The sequence below is a fragment of the Hippocampus bargibanti genome, linkage group LG06 (assembly GCF_051943395.1).
Source record: "Hippocampus bargibanti isolate YZ-2025 linkage group LG06, ASM5194339v1, whole genome shotgun sequence".
Classification (NCBI taxonomy): domain Eukaryota; kingdom Metazoa; phylum Chordata; class Actinopteri; order Syngnathiformes; family Syngnathidae; genus Hippocampus; species Hippocampus bargibanti.
The window spans coordinates 26,393,159-26,414,457 of NC_142739.1; the positions used below are offsets into that span (position 1 = coordinate 26,393,159).

General features: G+C 42.7%; 1 protein-coding gene across 3 annotated transcripts in view; it reads left to right on the forward strand.

Moving 5' to 3' along the window:
• The first annotated feature begins 595 nt into the window (after positions 1–595).
• celf3b (cugbp, Elav-like family member 3b) overlaps positions 596–21,299 on the forward strand; it is a 54,728-nt gene continuing 34,024 nt past the window's right edge. For 2 of the 3 annotated variants that reach the window (XM_088998153.1, XM_088998154.1), the window contains exons 1-4: positions 596–1,153; positions 1,356–1,390; positions 3,682–3,944; positions 7,801–7,883. In XM_088998153.1, the coding sequence (XP_088854279.1) occupies positions 3,800–3,944; positions 7,801–7,883 (228 nt within the window). In that variant the 5' untranslated portion in view covers positions 596–1,153; positions 1,356–1,390; positions 3,682–3,799. Of the gene's footprint in view, positions 1,154–1,355; positions 1,391–3,681; positions 3,945–6,321; positions 6,381–7,800; positions 7,884–21,299 lie in introns of those variants that run through there. The other variant, XM_088998155.1, reaches the window with a different exon arrangement.

The window sequence follows — 21,299 nt, forward strand, 5'->3', positions numbered from 1 at the left end:
ATAAAGTGAAAGGATGGTCGCAAAAGACTTGAGAATTCTTACCTTTTCTTTTATTTTATATCCTTGACTTTATATTTTGAGACAACAATCTTGGAACACCTCTTGTATGATTTACTGTGGTTATTTTTCTTCAAAAAGGGGTCGCAATTTGGCAAATCCCAGCCTGGATGAGATCACTTATGAACTTTTGTACGAAGATTTTACATTCTAATGGTCGTTAGTGTGGTCGAACTTTTGTTTTGTTTCACCACAGAAATAAAAAAAACAGTAAAGGGAGCGTCTCGTTTCAGCACCAAGGCCAGGGCTTCAGGCAAGAACAATAGGCGTCGACACTAAGGCAACGTCTACAAATGCTCACACACAAAATTCCCGAAAACACATTTAACAGGTGTTTATTTGGTCTTATTTTTAATGGCATTGTAATTTTAAATATTTAAACCGTATAGGTTATTGGGAAAGTAAGGCTTATACTGATAGGAAATCCTTATATTGTGTGTAAACGCGTATGACATTTGTAGACGGTTTCCCAGTGACGTCACGAGTAAGGGGAGGGGCAGGTGGAGGCAGAGCAAAGAAGCTGCGCGAGGATGTGAAAGCAAAGCGAAGGCAAGAGTCGGACGGCGGAGACGCCAGCAAAAAAACGCCAGCGATACATTTTTACTCCCCCCTAAAAAAAAACTCAAACAAGAAAGAAAGAAACAACATAAAAAAACGCAAGAACACCGCCGAACAGCCACGACGAAGAAGAACAGAGAAGCCCGCTTTTTTTTCCACCTGTTTTCTCTTGCTGAACAGCAATTAAGCCGTTTCGCCCGCCATTTATTTAGTTTGTCACTGTCACGTCGTCAAAGTAAAAACAAGCTAGCTCGAAGAAATACTTTTTTTTTCCTCTCCTGTCGTTTATTTTGTTTGTTTTTTATATCCTCGTGACTTCCTGGCAAGTGTTTGTCACTTGAAAAAACATTCGTTGCTCAGAATAGTGTTCCTCTCAGTTTATTTTATTGATTTGTTTTATTTTTTTTTTTATCGCTAAGACAACTTGTATTCGAGGAGGAGGCACAAAGGAGAGGGAAAAAAAGAGAATCCACCGCACACACACATAGTTGATGACGACGACTAGACCTCTTTGACTGACAAGCTTCACCTACAAGAGGTAAGACTTTAAAACATGACTTTTTCTCCACTGCGCGTGTGTGTGTGTAGATAAGGAAAGGAAAAAGAGGGGGGGGGGGGTCGGACAAAGAGCAAAGGGAGCCCCCCCCCCTCCTCCCCTATGACATCCGTGTTGTAACCTCCAGCTGCCTAAACAAAGAAGCCCGTCCTATACAATCATGTTCTCCTTTCTGTACTTGTAGGCATCCCCACGGCTGCTTTCTCCAACGAAAAAAAGGTAACCCACCGCACACACACACACACACACACACACACTGACCACCCACCCCCACCCTAGTCCCATTCGTGTTCTTTTTGATCGAAAGGGGAACAGTGCCATTATTGTTTTTTGATTGGCTCATTAGAATTTACATAATTGTTCAACAGAAGCTGCGCTCGCGCCTCTTTGTCATCGGATGCACCAGCACAATCCGCGACTCCGTTCTGTTCGTTTTCCCGGATTTACAGATCGTTTCGGATCTATAATTGAAGCGGAGTAAACAATAGAAATGTGATGAAAATATTGTGGGATATATTTACATATCGTCCCTGTCGACAAACTTAAAAAAAAATCGTAGTTTGATTATTTAACACGCTAAAGCTAGTGGCGATGTAGGCAAATAACAACAACAACAAAAAAAACACTCCACTTTTTTTCAAAGATGACAGACCTTGCTGTCATGGCTGGATTGGGAATCCAATAATAGGCTGAGAACACAGCCTTGGGTGCATAGGGGGGGGGGGGCGGTATTGGAAGTCTGGTCGCCCAAACGTCACAAAGAAAAGGCTAAAAGTCTGAACCTCTTGAATGTAATCAAATTGTATTCTTTTTCGAAAGCAATCGGTGAGTTTTTGGTGAAACTCTTAAGAGCACACAAAGGAACAATGATTTATTAATTTTTTTCCCCCGTTTTTCATATATTTCTTTACCCCCGACATCCAGTCAGGATCTAAATTGACCGTTGATTCATTTTAACTGGTGGGAATGAACTCAAGTGGTTTGAAAAAAAGGCTCTACTTTGGTGAAAAGTCGTGGTGTGACAGCTTCTCTTATTTCACGCTCATTGACATTTGTCAGGAAGTAGTACCTGGAGAAAAAAAATCGGCTCATCGTCATTATTATAGCAAGATGAAAGTACAGCAACCTCTTTGCACCGATTTAGCCCTAAAAATATTGAACAAATGTACTGTATTTTCCGGTGTATAAGGCATACTGGCATATAAGGCGCGCCTCTCAATGAATGGTGTGTTTTTAAACTTTTTCCACATATAAGGTGCACCTTCAATGAATGATGTATTTTTAAACCTTTTCCATATATAGTAAAGTCTCGTTATATCGATATCGGATATATCGATAGTCCCGGTTATATCGATACTATTTCTATGCACGCGCGGAGAAAATTACACGCAAACAGGGTCGGATATATCGATAGTCCCGGTTATATCGATATTTTTTCGGACTCCCTTGAATATCGATATAACGAGACTTTACTGTATAAGGCGCACCGGACTATAAGGTGCACCTTTAAGGAATGAAAAAAAAGTTTTCCAAATATAATATGTAAATATATAAAGATTTTCCAAATATAAGGCGCGCACATTAGAGGCTGGCGTTACGGACTACTATTTCTACAGGGGGAAATGGAGTGGGTGGCTTGTGGCTCAATATGACTTCACATATAAGGTCCACCGGCGTATAAGGTGCAGTGTGATCTTTTGAAGAAAATTAAAGGGCAACCGACGTCTCCGGACAAGTTGTGTCCATAATTTTTAAAATGGCTTCAAATGACTTCTACTGAGCGTATTTGACAAAGATTCCACCGCATCTTGCTATATTTTACGTTTTAAGACTCGCGCTGAATATTCAGGAAGTCTTGTTTTTGAGTTGGTGACGAGTCTGTACGTGACGTCACTAAAGGAACACCCCTGACTGAAAAAAGACACATTGTAGTAGTCCTTCCACCCAAAAGCCGCCAGAAGAAGGTGTCCAAGAGCTAATATATTTATATACAGTAAAGTCTCGTTATATCGATATTCAAGGGAGTCCGAAAAAATATCGATATATCCGACCCTGTTTGCATGTAATTTTCTCCGTGCGTGCATAGAAATAGTATCGATATAACCGGGACTATCGATATATCCGATATCGATATAACGAGACTTTACTGTATTATCTATGTATGAATCCTCCATGCACTTGAATTTTTTTTTGTCATCAATAAAAAAATATATATAAAATAAAAGTGTGTGTTCCGAAAATACTTTTTGTGTAAAAAAAAAAAGGTAAAAACTAATTTTTATGCTCTGCAATTGTGCGATGTGGCTGGCGAAATGCTGTCAGTTTCATGTGTTTATTTCAGTAATTCTTTGATGGTGATATTTCAGAATCCTGCTTTTAATTCTTTTTCAGTATATTTCTAAGACCTCATCATATTACGGAGGAAGGGAAAACCAAACTGTGAGCTGCAAATAGCCCCCAAGCTAAACTTTGGAGACTCAACATTTTTTTTTTCTTCTTCTATCATTTAGATCCAGCAAACGCCAGTCACTCCTCCACTTTGGGGGATACCTTCCTCTCAATTGTTTGGTCCTCGGACCCCCCGCTTCCCCCCATCCCCCACCACCCCTCACCTCCATTCCCGCCCCGATGAAGGAAGCCGACGCCATCAAGCTATTTGTGGGCCAGATTCCTCGCAATCTGGAGGAGAAAGACCTCAAGCCCATCTTTGAGCAGTTTGGCAAAATCTACGAGCTCACCGTCATCAAAGACAAATACACCGGCATGCACAAAGGTGAGCGCCGCCGTCGCGTCGCACGTGGATTGTGCTCGCTTGCGGATCCATGTCGCCATGGAAACCGTGACACTTCCTTTTAGTTTCCGGCAAAGCGTGACGGCGAGAAAACACTCGACGCCCCTTACGTAAAGATGTCGCCTCCAACTTCAATCCAAACATACGGCAGGCAAATTGTGGAAAATACACGTTGTCGGAGGGGCTCTTTTCTGTGTGTGTGTGTGTGTGTGTGTGTGTGTGTGTGTGTGTGTGTGTGTGTGTGTGTGTGTGTGTGTGTGTGTGTGTGTGTGTGTGCGTGCGTGCGTGCGTGCGTGCGTGCGTGCGTGCGTGCGTGCGTGCGTGCGTGTGTGTGTGTGTGTGTGTGTGTGTTATGAAGCAGATTAGACTGTATGCGCCAATCAGTGTAATGGGCCTGTAAGCCTGTGTGATACAAGAGGAAGAATCTGCTGTTTTGAGAATCCTCTCGGCCACAGTAAGCTCCTCTTAAAAGCAATGAGATGGACTGTAAGATGCTTGTGTGTGTGTGTGTGTGTGTGTGTGTGTGTGTGTGTGTGTGTGTGTGTGTGTGTGTGTGTGTGCGTGTGTCCTCTTGTACCTTCTTAATTTAACAGTCGAACCTCTGAAGTGGAACACTATGCTTGGTTTCTTCCTATTAACGGTGATACCTGCGAAACAAAAAAAAAGCCGGCGTCAGATGTAAGCGTCACATTTCGGGGTAGGCGTAAACGCGATGAGCTTTTAAAAAAATGTTTGGGCGTCATAAGTTCTTAGGGTCTCACGTGCCTGTAGAATCATCGGGAGTGGAGAAAAAAAATAGCAAAAAAAATGGCGCTAGTGCAAGGCGGTTATGACGGTGGATGTGAAAGGGTTGATAAAATCCATTTTGCCCTTTTAAGTCATTCACTGCCAGATGATGTGCAAGAATGCATCCACTCCAGTGCCAGGGTTTTTGTCATTTTCACTCAAATTCCAGGACCCACAGAATATTGAGTTTTAGGACTACAAAAAACATTAAATTCGGCGTGAGAAACTTTACTCTATTCTTTCATTCGAAAAAAAAATGAGTTAATTCCTAAGTATTTGGGTCTGGAGTTATCTGATCTTGAAAGGGGTACGGCCTGTACAAAATACAATACCTACATATTGATCTATTTTAACAATAGCTGCAACAAAGCACTAACATGTCCAAAAGCCAAATGCTGCCCCCTCGTGGAAGGGAAAAAAAACATTGCCAGTGGTCTGACCAGCGCTTTATTGGCACCCCAGCAAGAAAAACCAAAACGTGAACAAATTTGGGAATGGCGCTTCACGTCACACTTTTCAATTCCCGAATAAATTCAGGAATGGCAGCGAATGAGTATTATTGTATTTTTTAAATACCGTATTCTTAAAATATTTGCTGAATATGCATAACAACAAAACTGTGGCCCAAAAGAACATGAGGAAAACTTTGGATTTTTTTAATACGTATATGTATAAAAATTTTACTCCCTGTTCCTCCAAAAGAGGTTTTTCAATGAAAGAAAAAATATTAGTCTACATATACTGTATATATAGTTATTATATATATATTTTTTTAATAATGCGCTTATTTGGTTGGCTCATAACATGTCACAAAAGGAGCAAAATGTTTATTTTCAATAGTTGAAGCTAATGTTGCTAATCTGTTATTTTACAATACAATACATATTAATTGATAATAATACATTTCATTTATAAGCGCCTTTCAAAACTCTCAAGGTCACTTTACAGTCACAGGATAACTTTTTTGGTGTAGCGGCAGCCATACGCGCCAGCAACCGGGAAGTAACTCGGAAAGAAAGCTAGCTATCTAATAGATAGCTAACAGATAGCTAGCTAGGCCTTCACTCAACCTGGAAGAAACTCAGATAGAAAGCTAGCTAGCTAATAGGCAGCTAATATTTATCTTGCGCTTTAACAACAGCTGAAGCTGTAAGAAAGCACAAAGATGGACAACTATCATATATGGGAAATAAAACAGTCACAAAGATAGTAGAAAGCGAACTAAAAGCTAAATGAGATCTAGTCTGAATCATGCTAAGTCAAATTCATCGACAAGATACTCGATTATCAAAATAGTTGTGACTAATCAACTCCTTTCCGCAATGCTTTTCGGATCAATCAACTTGTCTACAAATAAGCTAAGCTAAGTCGGTTAGCTAACTCACATCGTTCCTGTTCCAGCACGTTCCACTTTGGGGCTTCTGCTGTCATCTGTGACGTCCTTTCCTCCCTACTTTGTGATCGTCCTCGTCCTAATCATGGCGTCCTGTCTTCCTTTTTTTTTTTTGGACGTCCATAACTTCATCAGCCTCTTCCCGGGTATGCTAACCTGCTGCTAATCTTGTTGTCTTAGTGCTGGTGACAGGTGTAGTAAACGGCTCCGGCCAGCCTCCCTCACACACACAGACGCAGGTACAGACCCATAGGCAAGCAGCGGGTGGGGCGGGATGGAGGGATCGGGGTGGAGGTGGGGGGTGTATATGGAGTGATCGTGAGGCATGCCAAGTGGTTGGTATATGCAGCCGGCGTAGACGTGAGTGAGTGTGCGGCGCAGGTGAGGCCTCGTTAGCCTTCGCGCACACGTCTGTGGTGCTGTCGTGTGTGCTGACTCGTGACGTGCCCGTTCTGAAACTTGTGACGTGCCCGTGTGGAGTGTCCTCTGCTCTCGAGTGCTTCATCATGGTGGTGTTAGGTATCGTTATTTTTTTATTTTTTTTTTACAGTGCATGAATATTCATACGGTGATACCTTGGCTTACGAACTTAATTGGTTCCCAGACAGAGTGTGTAAGGCGAAAAGTGTGTATCCCAAAAATTAATTTATCATAGGAAACCATTAAAGTGAGAATAATCTGTTCCCAGGTCCCCATAAAACATAATCTTCTACTTTTTAATTTTCTAAGGCTGAAAACTACACAAAATATACCTTATTTTATGTATAATAAATGTGCTATGGTATTATAATTAAAGAAATAAACTGTACACTATAACAAAGTCGTTTTATTTACCTTTGTGATGGTCGTTGATGGAATGGAGTGTCCGGTTTCATCAGCATTAAACACTTGATGAGGAACGTAGCCTTCTTCTTTCACCATCTTGAGGAATGATCACTTGTAGGTGCTTTTTCTGTGATCATTTTATCTAGTTCCTCCTTAATTGTGTTCTGTTTAGCTGGGTTTTTGCATCAAGTGTACAGATGGCTTGTGCGGGTTGTTTGTGGAGCCTGATTGATGGGATATTTTAACCTTGCAGTCTACACTCTGCCTTTGAACTATGAAAGTTGAAACTGTCACTGTCGTCTGCCTGTCTCTTTAATGTTTAAACCACCTCCCCTCACTGCTGCGTTCTTGACCAATCACGTGGCTTTCAGTGAAGACTGGGGGCGGGGAATAGAGGACAAAAACAGTTGACTGCCATTTTGTTGTTAGAAGAACGGATTAGTTCGCAAACAACGTATCACTCATTGAGGCAGCTCCGTGTACGAAAAAAGTTCGGGTGCCAAGGTAAAAATTTTCATACATTTAACGTTCGTAAACCGAAAAGTTCGTAAGCCAAGAGGTTCGTAAACCGAGGTATCACTGTATGTGTAAACCCCCCACCCCCTGCGTTTTAAACCTTGGCGACTGGCGAGTCATCAGGGGGTGAGAAAAATCAAAGATTTGAAATGGTGGTCTTTCTCTCGACTGTAGAGGAGAGAGGGTGGGTCGAGACAGGTTAGGGGGTGAGACAGAGACTCCTAACGGAGAAGGATGACGATTTGAACCTCCTTTCCTTTAGCCACTAGACCTTACCTACGCGTCCTTCTCGCCGCTGACTGGTTGTCTTTGTGACAGGATGTGCGTTTCTGACGTACTGTGCGAGGGAGTCTGCGCTGAAAGCCCAGAGCGCCCTTCACGAGCAGAAAACACTACCAGGGGTAAGTGCGCAATCACACGCTTCACACCGGGCAACTTTCACAATCAGAATTAATCTTTATTGGGCCAAGGTTCTAGAACACACAAGGAATTTGTCTCCGGTAGAACACGTTGCACTAGTATCATCAGTAAAAAAGACATTAAAAAAAAAGACATTTGGGTGATTGTTAATGGCGACAGGGGGGGGGAAAGAAGTACTTTAAATGTTTTGGATCAGTAGCGCCTGCCTGAGGGGAGTCGCTGGAAAAGGTGGTGGGCAGGGTGCCGATGGTATAGTAGGATTTTCCGTGCTTTTGTCTTGATTCTTGCAGTGTGCAAGTCCTTGAGAGTGGGGCGGTGGGGGGTGGGGGTGGGGCTTATACGCTCGCATCATCATCCTCTCCATGTTGCCGTCGCCCTCCGTCGGTCCATCTCAGCCGTTTAGCCCGCAGTGATAGCTGCCGCCTGGAGAGTTTGTTTAATTATTGCGCCCGCCCTCCACCCCATTTTTTTTTGTCTCGCTCGCTCTCTGGCGAGGCATCACGTACCGAGGACTCCGTTCATTATGGATGGAGCTCTGTGACTGTCTCATACGCTGTACTTCTCTGTCACCCCCTCGCCGTTATTCCCCCCCCCACACACCCATCGCCTTTTCTCTCTGACCTGATTTCCCGAGTGCTTAAAAAGGGATTTTACGCTAACCGTTTGAAATAGTTTGCATTATTTTTAACCTCCTTTTTTTACCAGAGGGGTGTCTCGGCGCTTTAAGCGGGAAATGGAAAACCTTATCGCAAACTATTTGCGGCGCTTAAAAAGTAGTGAATTGGTCGATACGCGTTACGGATCCCCCGGGCCGCCCTCGATCTCATTTTGGCTGTGTCCTTCTAATCAGAGTTTAGCTTCACGCAAACTTGTCTGAAGGCAAATGTAGAGATAAGATCTCGCTGGCAGTGCTGTTGCAGTCGTGATATAACAATCTTTTCAGGGGGCTGGGGGGGGGGTGTATAATGTTATCCCAGCTCATTGTTCAGCGGGGCCTCCAAATGTCAAAAATAAAAAATAGACCCCGTCCATTCATTTTTTTGACACCATATTTTATGCTTCTCAAACATATTTGATGCATTTTTTGTGCATTAAATAAAAAAAAAATCCGTCGGAATTTTGGGGGTGTTTGGAACGAATTAGGGCATTTAAATTATTAAATTATATACATTTATTATACTCTAGTTTATTTCTTTAATTACAATACCACAGCACATTCATTATACACATAATAAGTTATATTCTGTGTTGTTCTAAACCTTATTCAGTATAAAATTATGTTTTATCGCGACCTGGGAACGGATTATTCTCAATTTAATGGTCTGCTATGGCAAATTAATGTTTGGAATACTATTTGAGGTACTTCCGGGTTGAGTGAACGCTGGCGTGTGTGGCTGCCGCTGCTCACCCGCAGAAAAACTGATCCTGTGACTGTAAAGTGACCTTGAGAGTTTGGAAAGGCGCTTAGAAATCAAATGTATTATTATTATTATTATTATTACATGGAAAACACGTCTTGACTTACAAAATCTTCAAGTTGAGGAATTTCTTCCAGAACATATTAACTCATTCGCTGCCATTCCCAAATTTTTATTCGGGAATTGACAAGTGTTGATGTGGCGCTCCATTCCTGAATTTGTTCGGGTTTTGTTTTTTTCTCGCGGAGGGTGCCGATAAAGAGCTGGTCACACCTCTGGCAATGTTTTTCCCTGCCATGAAGGGGCAGCGTTTGCCTTTTGTCCATGTTAGCGCTTTGTTACAGCTTCAGATGTTAAAGCGCTACGTAAATCAATATGTATGTATTATATTGTATTTTGTACTTCCGCCCCCATTTCAAACTCAGATAACTCCAGACCCATATAACTTTAACTCTATTAAAAGAGAGTGTAAGTTGGTTGAATAAATTGAAGCTCTCGCCGTACATGAGATTTGAACTCAACCACCACCCGCGCAAATAAATAAATAAATAAATAAATAAATAAATAAATAAATAAAGAATAACTGAGGATGGAAATGTTACACAACTGCTTTTTGGGATTAAAAAGAAAATTCTAAAAGCCATCTCCGGGATACAACGCAGTCACCGTCGGACGACTCACGATGCTTATCAACGGGCTTCCATTTTGCCGGATAATGGACAGCGTTGGTTTACATGGTGGGCGAATGACGCATAATCGTCATTAAGAGTAAATTCAATGTGTCATGCGTCTCACGGGGGAGGGGAGAAAGGTCAGCGGATGAGTCAAAAGGGGATGGGGGCGGCGGCAGACAGTCAGGAAACATAAAGGTCAACCCCCCCCCCCCCCCCCCCGACCCCCTTTCAAAGTGCCTCTAATTGGATTAATGCCACACTTCACCTGCTGTGTTTGCACGTGTGAAACTGTGACATGATGACGACTTGGCGGGTGGACGTACATCATTTATTGACAGTTGTGGAACCTCCAAAGTACTACGTTGGAAAATGCAGGCCACAGGAAATGATTTCATTTCACCTAAGTGGTCTGGAAATGATTTATTCATCAAAAATAATCTTGCCACCATCTATGCCAGTGACATATACTGACAGACAGGATATGTCGAGCAGAAATGTTGCTAATTCTACATGCAGCTTTCCAAAGTCCCTTTGCTATGTCACTTTTTTTTCGTACGAAAGACACTAACCTACTTATGAACATTCGAGTTACGAACATTCGAGTTACGAACATTTTTGTAGTCACATATGTAGTATTCTCACCAGTTGTATCTTCTTTTCCTTTTGGCTTTTCCCTTCAAGGGGTCGCCACAGTTGTATACTGTATTTAAATACAGTAAAGTCTCGTTATATCGATATCGGTTATATCGATAGTACCGCTTATTACGATACTATTTCTATGAACGCAAGGAGAAAATTACATGCGCGCAAGGTTGGATATATTGATAGTCCCGGTTATATCGATATTTTTTCCGACTCCTGAGAATATCGATATAACGAGACTTTACTGTATATTTTTTAAACATTTTTAAACATTTTATTAAATGTTTAGTTTTCATTTCAAATCAATACAGATTACTTACACAAGCCTTAGACATACTTATATCAGCTTTAAACACACATTCCATACAAAATATAGCACAGACTCAACTTACGAACAAATTCAATTTACGAACAACCGTTCGGAACATATCTCGTTCGTAAGTTGGGGAGCGTCTGTACACCCAGTCAAACGAAGATCATTGTGAGGCTGCCAGTGATTGCCTGCTATGATTGACACCTCCTCCTTCACGTCTTCCATCTCTGATTGGTCGGTTCACCTTAAGACCTCCCCCTCCCCACGCATGTCATACTGCCAGTTTCCCATTTTTCCGGTGGAAATCCAGTGATACCTCAGTTTACAAACTTAATTGGTCCCCAAAAAGCATGTGTAAGGCGAAAAGTGTGTATCCCAAAAAATAATTTCCCATAAGAAACCATTAAAAATGAGAATAATCAGTTCCCAGGTCCCCATAAAACAATTTTCTATTAAATAAGCCTTAAAACTACACAAAGTATACCTTATTTTATGTATACTAAATGTGCTATTGTATTGTAATTAAATAAACTGTACTGTATAATAAAGTTGTTTTATTTACCTTTGTGATGGTTGTTGATATACAGTAAAGTCTCGTTATATCGATATTCAAGGGAGTCCGAAAAAATATCGATATAACCGGGACTATCGATATATCCGACCCTGTTTGCGTGTAATTTTCTCCGTGCGTGCATAGAAATAGTATCGATATAACCGGGACTATCGATATATCCGATATCGATATAACGAGACTTTACTGTAGTTGCGTCTTGATGTTATCCGAGTGAAGTTGCCATGCTTTCTCGGCGATAATACCCTCACTCACACTGCTCGCTGCTTTTCATTCATTAAAATCAACAGAGGCTTTTCAGCCTCTTCTATTGGCTTAGACAATACGGCATTGCTTAGACAACATCCTTAGCCACACGTAGCAATGGTCGACTTAGCATACTGGTACTGGCACTCTTTTTCGATTTTTCGATAATCTCCTTCTTCTGCTCAACCGTAATTTTCTTTTATGTCCTCTTTGGCTTAACACTAGCCTGTGGTGGGGTCTTTTTCGGTCCCATCATAGCAAACGTAATCCACTCGATAACAAACCACATCTGCACTCAAAGAGGGCGTGAAAAACTAGTCCGCCAGTCACCGTGGCGCTGTGTGGTTTGGTTCGTCTGCCGAAAACTAGTTCGTACGATTAAGTAAGATTATATTTTCGTGAATGTAATGTCCGTAAGGCGAAACGTTCGTGTGCTCAAGCGTTCATAAACGGAGGTATCACTGTATGAACAAACCGAAATCCGTCCCCTCTTTTTTTTGTGTAATTTTGGTCTCCCATGATGAGCTGTCACCTTTTTTTGTACGACCCCTCTGATCGGATTGAGAGCATTTATCCTTTCCTTCACCTCACATCCCTCTGTCACATCCTTTTCATCTCGCCCTCATTCAGCCCTCTCTGCTTTTATCTCTTTTTCCATTCGAACCCCCCCCCCCCTGCCCCCCACCCGGTCCTCTGTTCAACTGCTTCCTTTATGCGATCCCAATATGACTGAATATTCTCCTCACAAGCGTCCCTTTCAAATATCTCTGTGGTATCCCTACATGCGCTTTTTCCCTGTAATGTCCTTTACCCCCCCCCCCATCCCACTTCCTCCCCTGCCTGCGCACCGCCTCATCCTCCTCGGATTCTCATTTCACAGTCATTTATGGCGACCCTTCTCCTAAGTCCTCCTCTCGACGTCGCCGCCACGTACCCCCCCCCCCCCCCCGCCCGCCGCCCCTCCTTCGCACCCTTCGTTTCATTTCCCCTCCTCTTGATTAGTTGACCCTTTTGACCGTTTCACACCACCCGCACCCTCCTCTTCTTCCGCCGCTCCACTTGTTAAGCTGCATGATTAGTTTCTCTCAAACTCATTTTCATAGTCAGATCTCACGATGGGACGACGGGGGCCGAAATCGGGCGCACCCACCCACTGTGCCGTCGCCCCCCCCCCATCCCCTGTCTTTGAAATTGGACGCGCTGGTGGCATGTCACGCGAAGGGCGGATCGACGTGTGACGGTCGATGACGAAAGAAAATGAAAAGAGAGAATAAGAAAGCGTAGATGGACAGATGGCCGATCCATCCTGCACATTTTTATTTACTTGGAAGGAAATAAAAGCACACAGGGAGATTTTATCAAGCACGCTGGCGGAAAGTTGACACCGCGGCGTGTTTTGCCGTATTTGATGCAACAGCGATATCTCCTCTCGGATATCTAAAACAGCTGATGTATGTCGGCTTTGTATAGGTCCATATTTACTCCTCGAAACAACCGTTTTCAATTCCAGCCGGTGCGTTTTTCTCTTTTCGATATAAGAACGACACCCAAAAAGCAAACCGTTTGGTCCCTGTTTGTTCCGAAGAATAGAAAATGGATGATAGATTTAATTATGTGAAAATTGTCCCATCAGTGGATGTTTTGTCCTTCTCATGCTTGTCCTAGAAAGAAAGTTTGAGTGCGGCTCCCCGCCTCTGCTTTGAGTGTGTTGACGACAGGCTCATCCATAACCTTTGACCTCAGAAACAGACTGCCGGCCTCCTGCCACCATCTCTCTGGACTAGCAAGACACGCACACACAGTGTGCATTACTTTATTTTAATTATTTTTCGTTTTATTTGCATATTTATTTCTATTTTTACATGTATATTTATTTTTGTTTCTTTATTTGTTACTTTATTTATTTTAGTTTTTTATTAAATATTTTTTATTTTATTTTATTTGAATATTTATTAATATATTTACATGTATATTCACTTGTGTTTATATGTTAGTTTATGTATTTTATTTTTTATTAAATATTTTGTTTTATTTCATTATATTTTATTTTATTGGCATATTTATTTATATATGTATATTTATTTTCGTTTCTTTATTTGTTAGATTCTTTATTTTGCTTTCATTAAATATTGTATTGTATTTTATTATATTTAATTTTATTTGCATATGTATTTATCTATTTCTAGGTATAATTATTTTTGTTTCTTTATTTGTTAGTTTCTTTATTTTATTTTTTAAATTAATTTATTACTTCTTTACCCATTTTATTTTATTTGTATTTTTATTTATATATTTAATTATATGTATTTTTGTTTCTTTATTCGTTAGTTTATTTCTTACATTGTAATTTTTTTTAAACTGATTAATTACTATTTATTTGACTGAAGTAACTTAAGAAAATAGCACCGTATGACTTTTTTTTTTGGGGGGGGCAGGTGGGTGCTTAACCCAGCTGAAGTTTCCTGTGAAAACAAGAACGCAAAAATCCAATCCCAAACACTTGCGATTTAAGATGTAGAAGAACAATAGCGGTGCAGCAGCACTTGTAGACAGTTATTACAATACTGGCGGGCATATAACCTGTCCACATGAGGCAAACACAAAACAAATATATATTTCAAAATGTCAGGTTATAGAGCTATTCGGTAATCCGACACACCAAAACAACATGGCGCCTCTTTTCTCTTTTTTTTTTATGACGAAACGATTTTTCCCGATAGCGCTCCGAGTGGAGTGGCGCTTACCACGAGTGACACTCGGTGACAAGTGACGTTAAATACCCACCAAAAAAAAACTAAAAATCACGCAAAGGAAGGCGCGCACGTTCAAAAGCGACACTCGCGTCCGCATCCTGTCTACACCAGTGGCTTCTTTCCATTTTCCCCGCCTCCCCGGCTGGCTCTATCCGCTCTCCTCATCTCAATCTTTGCTAGGCTACAGTTGCTGTATTTGCTCTGTAATCTTTTTTTACCTTATCTCCCCCTTTTGTTCTCCACCGTTGATCTCCCTCTCTCTCTCTCTCTCTCTCTCTCTCTCTCTCCCTCTTCCCTCCCTGGCCCGTTATCAACCCCCCCCCCCCCCCTCATCTTTGTTCCACTTCAGACTCGCTACACAATCGCACATACAAACACGCCGTATTGGCTTGGTCACGCTGACTTCACCCGAATCTTAGTGTAGGTGAAATTAAAGTGTGATAAGCGGCTTAGCAGGTGTGTGCTGTCATGGCTCGGTGCTATCCGGGGAGCTCTGTTCTTTAATTAGAGACTCAACTTTTTATATATACACACACACACACACACACACACACACACACACACACACACACACACACACACACACACACACACACACACACACACACACACACACACGCACGCACGGATACACACACACACACTTTCCTGTTTCAATGGTTTTGTGAGGTCCGGATAACTCCAGATAAGGAGTGAGGACCACCGTTGCCAATAAGTTTAAAGAACTAGTGTTACATTTGAACACGAAATGTCACCCCATTTCCCACTTTAACTTCTTTAAAAATCAAAGAAATAAAAAAGTGGACTTGAAACTGAAATAACAGCAGGAGTGAAGCCTCTGAATGGGTACATTCAAAGTCCTCATCCCTGTATGAATTTGGTTAAAATATCGTTTTACTTTTTGTGGGATGAACTTTTTCGACTTATTAACCACGCACACACACACACATGAACACACACCGTGAGTAAAAAAGTGTGTGTATCCAAGTGAAATGAAAATACACACCGAAAATTATTTTGGGTGAATTTGTGAGGACCTCTCTGAAACTTTAACACTTGCATATATAGACCCTCTAGAAGCCTTTAGATTAAAAAACTTGTGAGGACCGACCAAAAGGTCCTCACTTGACAAAAATGTCCTCACTACGTATGGTATAAAATGTTAATGGTCCTCACAAGACTAGTCATACAAACACACACACACACTTTGCTTCCCTTGATACACTAGAAATTATTCACAGGCATCATTATGAAAATGAAAATCTGCACTTTGTATCGGATGTTATTGATTTAAATGTCGTGCCGTAATTCTTGAGCGGATATGTTGAAAGGAGTTCGGGGCGAGCTCACGGGAGGATCCTGTCAGCTCACTACGGGCCTCGGTTGTCCCGGTTTTTCTTCCCAGTTGTTTACATTTACCAATATCCATAAACCAACAGAACGTAGACATTTTTATGAGTGGCCTTGCCATGAACTGATAGATTTGTAACTCTTCCTGTGCAGGAGTATGCCAAATACTCCTTTTTGCCCCGGGTTAGGTCTCTTACTCAAAGATGAGTTTAACAGGCTGCTTCTGTCTTTTTCAATGCCTTCTTTGGTCGCACATCGAAACACGTGACACAAATCCAGAGGTGACCATGACAAAACATTCCAGAGCAAGTATTGAAAGCATTTTAAGAAAAAAAACATACATTTGAAGGTTCACGCAGAAACATTAACTCATTCACTGCCAGACAGGTGCAAAAAATGTGTCCACTCCAGCGCCAGGGTTTTTGTCATTGTCATTTGAATTCCAGGACCCACAGAATATTGAGTCTGGAGTTATATGAGCTTGAAATGGGGGCGGCCGTATAAAATACAATACATACTGTACCCATTTATTTATACAGGTAACATCCGACTTACAACCAGCGCGACTTATGACTACCCGTACTTACGACCACGACCGCCCGACCCTTTTTATTTTTATTTATTTTTATTTTTATTATTATTGTTATTCTATGCCTGGCACCGCAACGCGCTATTTCCTAAATTATATGGGTTTGGAGTTAGTGTATATGAGCTTGAAATGAGGGCAGCTGTCCAAAATACAATGCGATATTGGTTGATATAGCGCTTTAACAACAGCTGAAACTGGAACAAAGCGCTAACGTGGAAAAAAAGGGAAATTCTTCCCCCTTGTGGAAGGGAAAAAAAACATTGCCAGAGGCCATGGCCAGTGCTTTATCGTCACCCATGCAAGAACAAAAAAAAAAACTAATTAATTTGGGAATGGCGCTCTACATGATATTTACAATTTCCGAATAAATTCGTGAATGAGTTAAGGACCTTTACAAAATCACAAGCACAACTGAATTCTATTTTGTTGTCATGGCAACCAATGACTTAATATTGGCGCCGGTTAGCCAAACCGTGCAAAACACGTTAATATAATAAAATATATTATAATATAATAAATAGAATATAACATGACTCCCAGGCGCATATTCTTGATCTTGTGCAAAGAACAACTACGACTGCTGTACCGACAAGCTAATAGAGGAGCTGAGTCTGCGGCGCAATATATCTGTCTTTCTTGGACTGCCCCCACGTGGCCAAGTTGACAGGGAAAAAAAAACGTGCTAAAACATGGATATACAGTATTTCATGATGATGCTAATGTATGTTTATCGAAAATATATTTTCATGAATTGAAGAACTGAAGTATCGCCGAGTTTCAAACCGTTGCGTAAAGTCATGTGTGTTTTTTTCCCCCCTGTGTGGAATCAAAGAAGCCCCCACGGGAAGTTTCCCAACGGGGCCGAAGCTATGATGAGCAATTATCCACCAGGGCGAAATTTGTGGGCTAATTTTGCATATTTATGTGGTCAGCAGCGCTGTTTACTATTCCCCTTCACTGCTTACCGCTGCACTTTCAAATGAGAACACAAGCGTGTTTCCTACTTTCATTTTCTCCTTCTCCTCATCCTCCTCTTCCTCTATCTCTCCCCTGCCTGATGGGCTTTGTGATGTGTATCCCCCCACCCCCGCCATTCCCTCGTTCTGATTCTCTATTTTTATCTCCACTGTGTGTGGGACGGGAAGGGACTGCGGGGGGGCCGCAAATGTAGAATCAAATGTGTGTTTGTGTTGTGGGATGAGAGTAAGAGGCGGAGCCAGAGTTAGTGATGAGGAAGACCAGGCCATGCATAGCAGCGGGGGGGGGGGGGGGGGGGGGCACATTTGCGGTTTGCGTACGGCTAAGACCGATAGGGATTTAGCCTGTTTGTTTTCAACAAAAGTCTTTGACACACGCATGTGCGTGTGTGTGTGTGTGTGTGTGTGTGTGTGTGTGTGTGTGTGTGTGTGTGTGTGTGTGTGTGTGTGTGTGTGCGTGTGTGTGCATGGGACATGAGGATAGAGAGGGGGGATGAGGGGGCGATTGGGAGAGAGAGGGCGATAGGGTGAGAGAGTTAGAGAGAGAGAGAGAGAGAGAGAGAGAGAGAGAGAAAGGATGATAGGGCGAGAGAGAGAGGGCGATCAAATGAGAGAGAGAGGGCGATCAAATGAGAGAGAGGGCGATAGGGTGAGAGAGAGAGTTATAGAGAGAGAGAGAGAGAGAGAGAGAGAAAGGATGATAGGGTGAGAGAGAGGGCGATCAAATAAGAGAGAGAGCGATAGGGTGAGAGAGAGAGGGCGATCAAATGAGAGAGAGAGGGCGATCAAATGAGAGAGAGGGCGATAGGGTGAGAGAGTTTAGAGAGAGAGAGAGAAAAGGATGATAGGGCGAGAGAGAGGGCGATCAAATGAGAGAGAGGGTGATAGGGTGAGAGAGAGAGGGCGATCAAATGAGAGAGAGGGGGAGAGGGCGATCAAATGAGAGAGAGAGGGCGATAGGGTGAAAGAGAGAGTTAGAGAGAGAGACAGGATGATAGGGCGAGAGAGAGAGAGGGCGATAGGGTGAGAGAGTTATAGAGAGAGAGAGAGAGAGAAAGGATGATAGGGCGAGAGAGAGGGCGATCAAATAAGAGAGAGAGAGTGCGATAGGGTGAGAGAGAGGGCGATCAAATGAGAGAGAGAGGGCGATCAAATGAGAGAGAGGGCGATAGGGTGAGAGAGTTAGAGAGAGAGAGAGAAAGGATGATAGGGCGAGAGAGAGGGCGATCAAATGAGAGAGAGGGTGATAGGGTGAGAGAGAGAGGGCGATCAAATGAGAGAGAGGGGGAGAGGGCGATCAAATGAGAGAGAGAGGGCGATAGGGTGAAAGAGAAAGAGTTAGAGAGAGAGACAGGATGATAGGGCGAGAGAGAGAGAGGGCGATAGGGTGAGAGAGTTATAGAGAGAGAGAGAGAGAGAAAGGATGATAGGGCGAGAGAGAGGAGAGAGAGTGCGATAGGGTGAGAGAGAGGGCGATCAAATGAGAGAGAGAGGGCGATTAAATGAGAGAGAGGGCGATAGGGTGAGAGAGTTAGAGAGAGAGAGAGAAAGGATGATAGGGCGAGAGAGAGGGCGATCAAATGAGAGAGAGGGTGATAGGGTGAGAGAGAGAGGGCGATCAAATGAGAGAGAGGGGGAGAGGGCGATCAAATGAGAGAGAGAGGGCGATAGGGTGAAAGAGAAAGAGTTAGAGAGAGAGATAGGATGATAGGGCGAGAGAGAGAGGGCGATCAAATGAGAGAGAAGGGGAGAGGGCGATCAAATGAGAGACAGAGAGAGAGGGCAACAGAAGGAGAGAGAGGGTGACAGAGAGAAAGAGGGTGATAGAGCGAGAGAGATGAAGATCGAGGGAGAGAGAGAGGGCGACAGAGTGAGAGAAAGAGTGACAGGGCGAGAGAGAGAGAGAGAGGGCGATCAAGCGAGAGAGAGAGAGGGCGATAGAAGGAGAGACAGATGGCGAGAGAGGGCGATAGAGTGAGAGAGGGTGATAAAAAGAGAGAGAGGGCGATAGAGGGAGGGAGGGCGATCAAGCGAGATAAGGAGAAGGAGAGAGAGGATTATAGGGTGAGAGAGAGAGAGAGAGAGAGAGAGAGAGGGGGGGGGGCAATAGGGCATGAGAGTGACGGCAAGAGAGAGGGCGCTAGGGCGATAGAGAGGGTGATCAATAGATCGATAGATCTATCACCCGATAGAGAGGGTGACAGAGAGAGAGAGAGAGAGAGAGAGAGAGAGGGGTGATCAAGGCAGGGAGAGAGGGGGGCAGTGATAGAGGGAGAGAGAGAGAGAGAGAGAGAGAGAGAGAGAGAGAGAGAGAGAGAGAGAGAGAGAGAGAGAGAGAGAGAGAGAGAGAGGGTGATAGAGCAAGAGAGAAAGAGAGAGAGGGCAATAGAGGGATAAAGAGAGAGGGCAATAGAGAGAGAGAGGGTGATAGAGAGAGAGAGGGCGATAGAGAGAGGGCAATATAAAGAGAGAAAGAGAACCCGCCTCATATTTCATCACCAAAATGAGGCAGAATCTAATCATAGCCTCATAAACGTATGACCCCCAGAGAGCACCTGCCTCTTTAGGCTACGTGAGCGCACACATGCAAGCATGGACACGCACACACACACATGCGTGTACGAATACATTTCTAACTCGCCCGCTACTGTAAATAAATTCATCGCGTTAGCATGATTAGCGAGATGTAATTTTTGATTTTTATTTTTTCATGCCCCGTTGTACGTCTTGTCAAACGGCAAGGCCGAAAAAGTAGCTTAAAGGTGAAAGCAGTTGTCGGGTAAAATACGACTTTGGCGACGGGGCATTCGCAAGGGGACTCGTTTACATCGACCGGTTTAGCTACGCGCGTTCGTATCCTAGCGCTTGAGTTACAATGCAATCAGACGCGCCGATGGCCGCTTGGAAATCGCCTTCCAGCTTTGCCCGTAAGACCGCAAATGATTTATTTTTATTTTTGTCCTCCTCGCTCCACAAAACTGGGAAATGTTCTATTGTATCCGTACAATAAGTACGTGGCGGCCATTTTGCAACCATGAGTCGCTCTTTTAACTCATTCACTGCCAGACCATGTGCAAAAATGTGCCCACTCCAGTGCCAGGGTTTTTGTCATTGTCGTTTGAATTCCAGGACCCACAGAATATTGAGTTTTAGGACTATATAAACATGCAACAAAATAACAATAATAATAAACAAAATAACTCCACAAATAACCCGCACAAGCCATCTGTACACTTGATGCAAAAAGCTATCAACCCAGCTAAACAGATCACAATTGATGAAGAACTAGATACAATTATAACAGAGAAAGCACCGACAAGGGATCATTCCTCAAGATGGTAAAAGAAGGTTATGTTCCTCATCAAGTGTTTAATGCTGAGGAAACCGGACACTCCATTCCATCAAGCCATTAACGACCATCACAAAGGCAAATAAAATGACTTTATTGTACAGTACAGTTTATTTCTTTAATCATAATACTATAGCACATTTATTATACATAAAATAAGGTATTTTTGTGTAGTTTTAAGGCGTAGAAAGTAGAAAATTATGTTTTATGTGGACGTGGGAACGGATGATTCTCATTTTAATGGTTTCCTATGGGAAATTAATTTTTGGCATACACATTTTTCATCTTACACACTCTGTCTGGGAACCAATTAAGTTCGTAAGCCAAGGTCCAACTGTATGCTAAAAAACGCACATTAGCAAACGTACACGGCCAGAAACGTGTGAATCCATCTGATTGAAAAGGTGCAGGTTGAGGGCTTGGGGGGTGGATAAAAACCTGTGCGGGTCATGAAGAGGTTTGGCATGAATAGACCGAAAGGGTAGGGGGTGGTCTTCGGGTGAGACGGGGAGGAG